General features: G+C 40.3%; 1 protein-coding gene across 1 annotated transcript in view; it reads right to left on the bottom strand.

Moving 5' to 3' along the window:
* The window catches only part of CPED1 (cadherin like and PC-esterase domain containing 1), a 2,422,552-nt gene that overhangs the window by 1,800,387 nt on the left and 609,948 nt on the right, over positions 1–12,217 (bottom strand). The window contains exon 4 of the mRNA XM_044087326.1: positions 9,384–9,459. Within this exon, the coding sequence (XP_043943261.1) occupies positions 9,384–9,459 (76 nt within the window). The remainder of the gene's footprint in view (positions 1–9,383; positions 9,460–12,217) is intronic.

The raw sequence follows: 12,217 nt of genomic DNA, 5'->3' as shown, positions 1-12,217 counted from the left end.
AAAAATGTATGAGAATAATACAGAGGAGAACAGAAGGAAGGATGCGGGATACTATGGAATAAAATATATATGGTATCAAAGGGAAGTCAAGAATTGTTACTGGTTGTGAGAGAAATTGTGGAAGATATTACAAGTAAAAGGGAGAATGAAAAGACGTTTATCTGGTAAATTCTCGGTTATACTTATTATGACTGATTAATCCATTATCCTATAGCATATATGTCAAATGTTTATATGGCCCTAGAAAAATATGAAAAGGAAACCGCGCAATTGGTGCTTTCTTTCATTTCCTGTTCAAGATTAAAGCCAGTGAAAAGTGTGTTATACGTGAGTGAAAATGAAGGGAGATCGGGGTTACTAATCCCAGTTGTTTGTTCTGCTTCTTTAAACTCGTTTATAGTATTAAATTGGATAAAGGAATATAATGAGAAATTAATCGTGAGAATGTTTAACTATAAGTAGAAAAAAAGTTCTGGAAGATGATGAGAATAAATAAAAAAACATGTAAATGAAAAAATTAAAAAAAAATAAAGAAAAAATACTAACATTGAAAATAAAAATTAATGATATCGAGAAAGATAAAAAAATGGCATAATAATCTGATGAAACAATATTAGTATGTAAATCCATGGGAAGATGTAAAGCCATTAAAGGTTCATGGGGTCATAGGAGTTTACTAGGCTAACATCCACAAGGGCCTTTTTAACCCTAGCCATGCATTCCAAATCTCTGATATGTTTTGATACCCTGATAAGTGTAAGCAGGGCCTTATGTGATGAAACATTTACAAGCTAGGGCATGGGAGATGAACCATTTACAGTCTGCCTGTGTCCATTAGAGACATAGGTGCCAAACCAGGGATGAATTTGCACTTGAATTGGGTTAGGGAGGAACTCTGCTTCACATGGATGGGGAGCCTGCTCCAGAGACAGGGTAATCTCTAGGATACATACCCGTCTCTCCAGCAGATCCTATTTATATCACAGGCAAGGTTTAAGTGTTTAGAATGGGTAATTCTGGTGCTGTTTGTTTTGCAGATATGCAGGAGGTTCATCAGAGTACGGTCTGACAATGCCTTGTATGTCAGGTATAGATCTCCCCTCAAAAGCCTGTAGTAGACAAAATACAGTGATAGAGCCTTGAGGTGGTCTGCATAGGACATTTTACTTAAGCCCTGTATTCTTTTAGTGAAGAGCCTCTGTGGACATTCCAGTTGTTGGATATGGCTGGTTAGGTACATACCAAAGGGGGTACTGTACTCAATGATAGGTATGATGAATGCTGAATACAATGGAACAATGTCTTCCTTAGACTTAGATGCCATATCTTTGTTTATAAGTTGTGCAACATATAATGAGTTCCTCACTACTGTAGACATGAGATGGTCAAAGGCTAGATTACTATGTGTGTCCCTAAGTCCCTGACTATTGGGTCAACTCTAAGGGGTGTGTTATAAATATGATAGTTACCAGGAGTGGATGACTTCCCAAAGGATTCTATTATGCATTAATTGGCATTTTGTTTGTCTGTGTCAGCTCCTCCTGGAGAACATTTGTGTCAGCATGGAATTCAATGACAGTTCCTAATTTGCAATTATCTGCAAATTTAGTCATCCAGAGACCAGTGACATTGGCCTTGACTTCAGAGAAGTAAATGCCACAAAGGAGAGGTCCAAGGACTAATCCCTGAGGGACTCCACTTATGATTGGCCTCTTTGTAGAGGTGGGCTCCCGAATTCTAACTTCCTGGATCCTGTCTTTGAGCCAGTTGGCTATCCACTGGGTGACATACGATTTGGTACTATCCTCCTGAGTTTGTCAACAATGTTTGAGTGGGGTATTGTGTCAAATGCCTTGGCCATGTCAAGGTAGACAGTGTGAACCATTTTGCTCTCATCCATTACTTTGGTGACCTTCTTAAAGAAGTCCACCAGGCTGAGTAGGCACGGCCTGCCCTTGACTAAACCAAACTGGGTTGGGTCCAGTGTTTGGAGGTTTACTATATCACTATTGATCATTTTCATGGCTTTACATATAACACTAATGAGGCTTATGGGTCTGTAGTTTCCAGGGTTTGTAGATGGCCCACCTCTGTGCAGAAGGATGACTGTTGCTGTTCTCCATTCATGAGGCACAAAGCCTGTTTGGAGGCTACAGTTAAATACAAATTCCAGAGGCCCTGATAGGTCATGTTTCATGCTATTTAGAAGGCATCCTGGGATATTGTCTGGGCCCACTGATGCAGTGTTCTTGGCCTTAGAGAGAGCATTAAAGACCTGTTCCCTACCGATAGCAGGTTATATTGATGATTTTTCCTGAGAGAAGGTCGAGGGGGAGAGAGGGGTAAAACTGGAGCTGAATTTATCGGCCAGTAGGTTTGCTATATCTTCTGGCTCAGTATAGGTGGCTCCATTTACAATGAGCTCTGCACACAATTGTGTATTGCCTTTGAGGTTGTGGATGTAGCTTAAGAATGCCTTGTGGTTGTCCTTAGCCTGGGAGGCCAAATTCACCTCAAATTGGGCTTTGGTAGACTTTATTTGTCCTGTGAGATATTTATTTAATTTAATGATAGTGCTTTTATCCTGTTGGATGCTGCACCTCCTAATTTTTGCCATGATTTTCTTCCTCCTGTTATATAGCCTATTGATTTTGTGATTTCCACCAGGGTGGCTTGTTTTTTGAGTTAGTTCTGTACATCTTCCTGGTGGGTACAGCTGCCTCTATGCAGCTATTAACATGCTTGTACAGGGTTTCTATGAATGGTTCTGCAAAGGCAATAGTGTTCTCAGGGTTTATGGGGGCTTGAAATTTTGCCAGGTTATCACTTAATAGCAGGAGGTTAGCCTTAGAGTAGTTCCTGAATATTCTAGGTTTAGTCAGGGGTCCCGGCTTTATTTTTACTTCAAAGGAGACCATTTTGTGGTCTGACCTTACCAGGGAAGACATTACAGTAGGGTGTGTGTGCAGCACTCTCCCATATTAGTGAGGACCAGATCCAGTATGGCTGCACCCCTGGTTAGTGTATTGACTATCTGGTTCAGGGAGTTTGTGTTTACAAAATCTAGGAATCTCTGTGCCTGTGCATTTGGTGTCATATAGAATTCGCAGTTAATACTGCAGTAATTAAACTCGCCTATGAATATGGTATAGGGATGGATGGTTAGTGCTTCTAATAAGTTTAAATACATGGCATGGGTTTCCCGGATCATAGGGTGGGACCTATAGCTGGCAAGGAAGCAATATTGGATTTTGCCTATGGTGATTTGAACATGGAGCAGCTCAAGTGCATTGTCCTGTTTGACCAGCCTTGAAGTATATTTATTTTTGATGTAAATAGACACCTCCACCCTTAGTCCCTGTCTGTTTAGTAGCTGGTCTAAATGTGTGGAAGACATTATAACCTTGCACTGTTGGTGCTTTAAACCATGTCTCAGTGACCGCAGAGACATCAGCATTCTCCAGGGTGAATAGAGCTTCCAGGGAGTGGAGTTTTTGTTTGGACCCCTAGCATTGAGCAGTAATACCTTTAGATTTTCTTGGTTTTGATTTGCAATCTTGGAAGTACTTTCAGTTTGGCATTGCCTAAAAAAGGCACTATGGGGGAAGACAATGTTTTAGTTAATATTCGAAAACCTAGAGGGGAGAGGTGCAGACCATCCCTGGCAGAGCAGTGTGGTCTGATGACCATCTCCTTCCAAGATGACAAATATTGCACCCTCTTAGAATTACACCAGCAACTAAGCCAATTATTAAACTCAAACATCTTTTGTTCATACTGTGGCATCATCCTTGGTTAAGGTAAAATGGTGCTTAATGCTAGGCTCATACCAGCCAGAGACACACATTCCGCAGAGCTGCATGATGTCTGTCTTCATATAGTCTAGGGAGGCATATCTCGGGTCATTTACTCCCACATGGACTATGACTGAGTCATACTGGTACTTGTGGTCCAATGACCTGAGTGCATGCATAATGTGGTGGATCCTTACCACTGATAAACAACTGACCGTGACTTTCTTCTTACTCAGCCTGGTGAGAGGGACATCAGTGTGTCTCATGATGGAGTCCCCAATGATCAGTATGTTGGATTGTGTGATGGCTTAGATGCAGAGGCTCCATGAGATGTTAATGTATGTGTTGATGTGGATGTTGTTTTGAAAGAGTGCATTTGGGGCTGCTGAGGGTATTTGTTATGTGTACTTCATCTAGGAGGTCTTTGTGGTTTAGGAAGGTTACATTTACATGCCTCAACATATGTGGGTTGATATGTCTACTTTGAATTGTTGCAGCATGTGTAGTACTGGCAACCTTATTGACATTCAGAGTACTTTATGTGAGAGCTTTGCCTGCAGTGATGTTGTGTAAATACATCTCTCACATACTATATCAATTTGTTTGAGAATTAATTGGTTGGAAGTAAACATGAGGCAATTTCTACATTGCCTCAGGATGCCCATATCCACCAAGCTGGTAGCAGAGATAGTGGGAAAGTTCATAAAGCAATGTCAGGAGTATTTGGTTTGCAACTCTGGGGACAGTGCTTGCCACTGCAAACTAGTTGTCCTGTGTGCAGCTAGGCTGGACAAATTTCAATTGTGCTTTTACAGGAAAAATGTCACTCAAGGTATCTGAGTCTATACAGGGCACTGCCAAACACTTGAGGGGAAACTAACACATAGACTCTGAAAATTTAAGGATGAAGTATTTAGGCAGATAGTCTGAAGTTAGAAACAAATCAAGCAGTACATACTGAAAACAAGGAATTAGCTTGTCAAGAATGATGAAAAGAAAGGAGTTGCATTAATTGCTCCTGCTTGGTTACTGTTAGTGTTGACCTCAGCACAGCTTCACTCTGTTGGGATGCAATGCTCCTTTGCGTCTTCTCTCACCACAAGCAAAATGCCCTACAATAGATGTTTAACAGTAAGATGAAAAAATGGGCTAATATTATAAACACTGCAGTGTGCCCTAAGCAGTTAGATATGAAAAAGGGGGGTAATTAATGTTTTGGCTGTCTAAATGCAGAGCCACTAATTTTAAAAGAGCAAGATAGATTGAAAGGGGGTGGGCACTTTTGTTTTCTGGCTGTATGGAATATAGTGGGATGGCCAATAAATTTAAATAGTTGAAGGGGAATTATTTCACAAAATGATAATTTTTTGTGCTTACTCACACCAGTCAGTGGAAGGGGAGAGGGAAGGAGATATGGGGGCAAATTAACATAAGGGGCAGGCAACTAGAAAGACAATTGTGTTTAAGAACACAACAGAAACAGGGTGCGAGGGTGGGGAAAAAATCTGTGTGACTCACAAGAGACACAGTTGTGGTCTCCTTCCAAGTTTTAATATGCAATTAAAAGCAGAATGCAAGTAAAACACAGTGTAAAGAAAACAAATCACAGTGTAAAAAAAGAGAAGGCAATAAAGTAACACAAAATACAAGAAATCAAAAGCAAACTAACCTTTCCCTCACAGCAAGTTGAGTTAGAGTCGTGTTGAGCTTTTCCAGTAAAGTAAAGAAAAAGTGGTGTACCAAGACAGTAGAATATCAGGATTTCCTGTGGATATTGGTAATAAATAAGTTATTAGTAAAGTAGAATATGCCATATAAAAAGAATGCTGAAAAAGTTTGTTTTCTGGGGAGGGGGCAACACAGCATACTTTTTGAAATGAAAATAGTAGTAAAACTCTGGGAAAGGTGTGTGAAGAAGAAAAAATATGTGAGAGGGGGGTAGATAAGAAGTTATTTTATGTAATATGGGGTATTTGAAATGAAGACAATGAAATTTTGTTTAATGGGAAATGGATTTTGGCAGATATATTGCGAAAAATTAGATTATCACTGTGGGAAAAGGAGTGGGGGTCAATTATGGAAAAATAACAATGAAGATGTTATAGGAAAAATGATAAATAGCAAAAAATAAATAAAGTGTGTTTGTGTGTGTATGTGTGCGTGCATGTGTGTGTTTTGTGTTGCATTAAATAAAGAACCCCTAGTCTTTTCATTAGGTATCGTTGGATCTTTTACTTCTGCCTGAGCTACCATTAACTCATGCAAATGGGACTTTAGTGTAACATCTCATCCAAAGGATGACATGATCAGGTGTTCTATACTGTCTCAGTACTGCAATGGCATGTCAGCAATCACCTCCCCACTACCAAATACACTGCAGTGTCAGCAATCTACTCACTGGAAATGAGAATAGAACCCAAAGTCTTCTGGTCTTCCAGCATCAAAGATGAGTGGCTACCTGCTGTGCCACTGACACTGCAGTTATTTTACATTCAAGTAGGAGCTCATGCAAAGTCAACCAAAAGGCAAACTGGGACAAAGGCTACTTCAGATAACACAGTGCTTCAGAGTGCATGATATGTGACATAACAGCTCTGCATAAGCCGTCTGTCCGAATACAGTATAAGCAGGATGCTGTCTGATAATCTGACCATTAATGGCTAAATCAGGACACTGGAGTCACTGCATTCAGACACAGGACACTGCATTCTACGGGCACCTGCAAGAATGCATGGATCATGCTATCCCAAGCAAAACCAAGACTCACTCCTCCAAGAAAAGGAAACCAGTCTGGTAGACCTCTGTCATAAACAAGATATACAACAGAAGGAGGAAACTAGTATAGAAAAGAACAAAATCCCAAGAAAAGAAGACATCCCTGACCAGTATCAGCAAGAAACTATGATCCCTCATAAAATCATCCAAGGCGAGCTTCAAAAAAAAATCGCCAAGATCTCCAAAGATAACCACAAGGCATTCTTTAGCTATGTCAAGAATCTAAGTGGCAATGCTCAGATTTGCTCGGAGTCAGTGCAGAATGGCAAAAAATACACTGAACCGACTGATATCGCCAACATCCTTACAAACAGGTTCAGTGCAAACTTCACCCCCTTCTCACCCCCAAAAGATCCCATAACCATACCAGAAGAATGTAGAGCCCCTGAAATCACAGACACTCAGGTTAAAACAGCCCTCCCCAAAGCCAAAAACACAGCATCAATGGGACCAGTTGGTGTCCCAGGCAGCGTCCTACATGAGCTCAAAGATGAACTAACCCCTCACCTAAACACACTGTTCAAACTCAGCCTCTCCATAGGCTATGTACCCATAGAGTGGCACACAGCAATGGTTATTCTGCTCCACAAAGTTGGAGCCACAACAGACTCTGGGAACTATCGCCATATAGGCCTGACTAGCTTGGTCTGCAAGGTTATGGAGTGCATAACCATGGAACTTATTAACAGAGACATTGGGAACCTCCAAACACTGGACTGTACCCAGTTCAGCTTTGTTAAAGGCAGATCATGCCTCCTAAACCTGGTGGACTTTTTTGAGACAATTGCAAGGCTATAGATGAGGGAAAGGTGGTACACACAGCCTACCTAGACCTCGCAAAGGCCTTTGACACCATTCCCTATGCTGGTATTATAGACAAGCTCACCAACCTGAACATAAACCCCTAAGTCACAAGATGGGTTGCCAACTGGCTCATGGACAGAACCCACATGGTGAGGGTTGCGGGAGCTAGGTCTGACTCTAAACCGGTTACAAGTGGCGTTCCCCAGGACTCAGTCCCAGGACCCCTCCTGTTCGGCATATACTTCTCAGAGGTACAGGCAAGCACAGGAGGACTATGGCTGACCAAGTTCACAGATGACTGCAAACTAGGGGCTATAATTGACTCTCTGGCTGACACAGGCATCCTCCAAAAGGGTCTCACTGAGACGGATACCTGGTGTCAAAATCATGGCCTCAAGCTAAATGCCAAAAAGTGCATAGTCATCCCCTTTGGAAAAAACAAAGTACCCCACAAACTACCACATAGGTGGTAGTCCCCTAAATACAGAAGACATAATAAGGGATCTGGGGACCCAAGTAGACAGTAATCTCTCCTTTGATAATCACATTGCCAAAGTGGTTAGAAAATCCTTCTATGTGGCCCACCTAAACACAAAAGGGTTTGCATCCAGATCAAAAGAGGTCATTGTGCCCCTCTTCTCATCACTCATCAGACCCATCATAGAGTACAATGCCCCATTTGGGATGTACCTTACAAGACACCTGCAACAGCTGGAAAGACCACAGAAGTACCTCACCAAGAGGATCACTTGCCTCAAACAGATTCCCTATGCAGCTTGACAGAAAAAACTCCAGCTGTACTCGGTTGCATACTGCCTACTCAGAGGTGATCTCTGTCTGACATACAAGGCCATGTCTAAGCCAGAATTGATGGACATGCTCCACCTAAAGAAAACCATATCCCCTCGAGCCACACGCTCTAGGAGTCTAAACCTCACCACAACAATAAATAGGACATGCTGGAGGGATAGATTCCTGTCCCAGAGACTTCCCATGCTTTGGAGCAAGATTACAATCTACATTAGCAGAGCTCCTCACTAACACTCTTTAAGAAAAACCTTGACGAGTGGATGGGGATCACTTCAGTGGCTCTGCTGGACAGAGGCACAGGGAACTAATCTAAGGGGGGCGGCGAAAGCAACACATTCTGGCTAGGATTATAAATGCCTTCAGGCAGATAGCCTAGTATCTACCTATGAACCTATGAACCTATGAACCTATGGAGGCTGGAGAAGACCGATTCCAACACTGGACCAGCTGTTGTTCGGCAAGTCAAGCATGATGCCCACATTTCACATCCAAGTATTTGGCCACAGAACTAGATTTATGTCTCAATGAATGCTGGACAGGAGACAGCAAAAATTTCTGATAGACATCAGGATCATAGGCATTAGAACCAAGAAGGGATAAGACAAATAAAAAATCTCTGACTAAAAAAATTTGTATATGGTTTACACGGTTCATATAAACAAGCATTTCTGCAAACTATGCAGTCGAAGTCACATTAAGGGATGGTTGTTTGAAAAGTCTTATCCAAATATGGTAATATCAGATGACTTTATAAGCTTTTTTTTCTTTATAAGCAATAGCTAAACTTAGTTCTATATAAGTAAATAAATTCAAACTCCAGGGCATTTTATCTAATAACAATCTCAACTTTATGATACTTTTTTTGGTGTCACATAGCAGTAAGACAAATGGGACTGGCAGCGAGCCAAACAGATGTGGCCGCTTGCTTAAAAAAGCATCACTCAAAGCCTTTTGATCTACCCAGGATAGCTACACAGGAAAATTAATCTACTCCTCATCAGCTAATTATACGTCTGCAACAATGAGAAATAACTTACTATTTATGAGCATCTGGAAACTGTGGAAACACTTTAAACCATTCAGTCTATATTATCTATAAAACAGTTTGTGCAATGTTTTCTAAAAGTAAAACAAGATTTATAATCTGTCTATAGCAGTCTTTTTGTTGTAATATAAAGCTGAAAGACAACATTAAATTACCTGGAAACTGCTTTCCCATAAGGCATAGCTCCTCTTTTCTGCATAGTATGTGTTTCATTTCAGGTAGTGTATTCACCTAGAAGTTAAGATTGCAGTTAATATTTTGATAATACAGCCTGCTAGCAAAAAAGACACCAAATGAATTTAGCATTATTTTGGAAGAGTTATTATGGGTCATGTGACTGTGACTAAATTTGAAACATTACATAGTACAAGGTATCATGTAGATGTTAAATCTGTGGCTTGCTGCAGACCAGCTATATTTTTCATCTGCAATGCATAACTCCACCAAGAAGTGCATGTCCTTGTAAATCATCTCTGTAAATTTCCATGTGCTTTCATATACAGTAAACTCTCAGTTAACCGGCACCCATGGGCAACGTAGATGCCAGATAACTGTAGTTTCTGGTTGCTTGAGAGTTACTCTTAAAAATAGGCCTGACTAATACTGTACCCTATACTATTTGTTTGGTTTGACTTGTTCTCAGGTTGGAGAGAGAGGGAATTTATTCCTATCTTCCTTTTTAAAACTCTAAAACCCTAAAAACATAAGGTATATTCCTGTGGGGGAAAAACAGAAACTGCAACACATGAAAATTGTACTGTATTTCTTCGATATTTTTTTTCTGGTTCCTTCAGAGTGCTGGTTGTATGTGCTCCAGTTAACTGAGAGTTTACTGTAAATCAAAATGCCTATCTTCTGCTGGTCTTGTAAAACACATTGTTTATTTTTCACCAGACTGTCTCTGTGTTTGCACATCATACATAAGATATTCAGTGGGAAAAGGGAAGCCTTCAATCACAATAATTAAATGTTGATTTCTTGTACGTATCTATATCTATATTTATATATCTATATAAATATATCTATAGCTACATATATATATATATATATATATATATATATATATATATATATATATAGGTGTACTTTTGAAGAACAAAAGTTCACTACTTCGAACTTCAAAAGTACACCCACACTAACGCGAAAGTGCACTTTCGCAAACCCGCTAGACCGAACGGGCTAGCAGTCACGGACCTTAGGGTTAGGGCACAGGTCATGATAAGGGGACAGCCCTACTACCTATCTCCTTATCCTAACCCTTGCCCTAACCCTAAGGTTCGTGACTACCGCACGACAATGGAAGACATTCCAAATCGGGCTATGTCCTCCACTGTGGTGCGATAGTCACAGGCCTTAAGGTTAGGGCACGGGTTAGGGTAAGGGGATAGTTAGTAGGGCTATCCCCTTACCTTGACCCGTGCCCTAACCCTAAGGTCCGTGACTATTGCACGACAGTGGAAGACATTCCATATCGGGCTATGTCCTCCACTGTGGTGCGATAGTCATGGACCTTAGGGTTAGAGCACGGGTTAGGGTAAGGAAATAGTTAGTAGGGCTATCCCCTTTCCTTGACCCGTGCCCTAATCCTAAGGTCCGTGATTATTGCACCACAGTGGAGGACATAGCCTGTTTTTCAATGTCCTCCATTGTAGTGCAGTAGGTTCGGTCTAGTGAGCTTAAGCGAAAGTGCACTTTCGTTAAAGTGCACTTTGACTTAAGTGGGGATGTACTTTCCCATTTCGAAAAAGTGAATTTTCATTGTAGGAAAGTGCACCCATGTGTGTATATATATATATATATATATATATATATATATATATATATATATTCACTTTATAATCTCGAATACTGAAATATCGAATTTCAGTATCTCGAGACTAAAGCCAAAAGTACAGTTACGTGAAACTGCATAATATCGAATGCGGAAATGCCAAATCCGACGTTGTGTTGTCGCTTTTGTGACATGCGGTACGGTATGTGGATTCAGCTTTGGATTCAGGTAAGTGGTGTTCTTGTAAAGGTATTGGGTAGGGATTTTAGTGTGTGTGAGTTTGTGTGGTGGTGAGTTTTATGTGTTTGTGTGTTTAGTGCGACCTCAAGAGATAGTATATATAAATATCAGGGGTGTAGGAGGGCGCAGCCCCCCACATATGGGGTGCAGGGGGGCTTGCCCTCTTGCTTATAAGTAGGGTAAGTGTGTTTGTTTGTTATGTTGGGTTTGTGTGTGTGTTGTTTTGTTTGTTGTAGTGTAGTTAGGTAGGTGTACATGTATGTGTATGTTTGCGATTTTGAATTTCGTGGTTGTGGGTTGTCTTTTTTTTTAATGTTCGGCTTTATAGTCTGAAGATAATGAAATTCGATATTTCAGTATTTCGAGATTATAAAGTGAATCCATATCTCTCTCTCTTTATAGATATATATATATATATATATATATATATATATATATATATATTTATATACACAAACACACACACACATATATATATATAAAATTATATACATACGTATGATAATATATATGTATACACATGTGTGTGTCTGTCCATATCTACACACACACACACACACACACACATATATATATATATATATATATATATATATATATATATATATATGTGTGTTTGTGTGTGTGTAAGCGTGTGTATATGTATATGCATGTGTGTGTGTTACCTACAACTGGTCAACAATTCAGTTGATTGAAAAGACAAACTTTGGTACAACTGTTCGAAAATCACATTATTGAAATAACCATTTTTGTTCTATGCAGGATTACAGTACAAACGGGATCGGGAATTTACTCTATCCCTAGTGTAATGTGATCTCAGAGTTGGTATGTATGTATATATATATTGTTTGTGTCTTTCGGCTTTTCCCGGTTAGGGGTCGCCACAGCAGAACTCTGGTCCACTAATGATTGGCAGTTGATTTTTACGTACCGGCTTGCCAGGCCTGACGCACAACCTTCAACGAAGGTACGCCCATT

The sequence above is a fragment of the Protopterus annectens genome, chromosome 11.part0 (assembly GCF_019279795.1).
Source record: "Protopterus annectens isolate FY-2018-M chromosome 11.part0, PAN1.0, whole genome shotgun sequence".
Lineage (NCBI taxonomy): Eukaryota > Metazoa > Chordata > Ceratodontiformes > Protopteridae > Protopterus > Protopterus annectens.
This window is presented reverse-complemented; position numbering and strand designations above follow the sequence as displayed.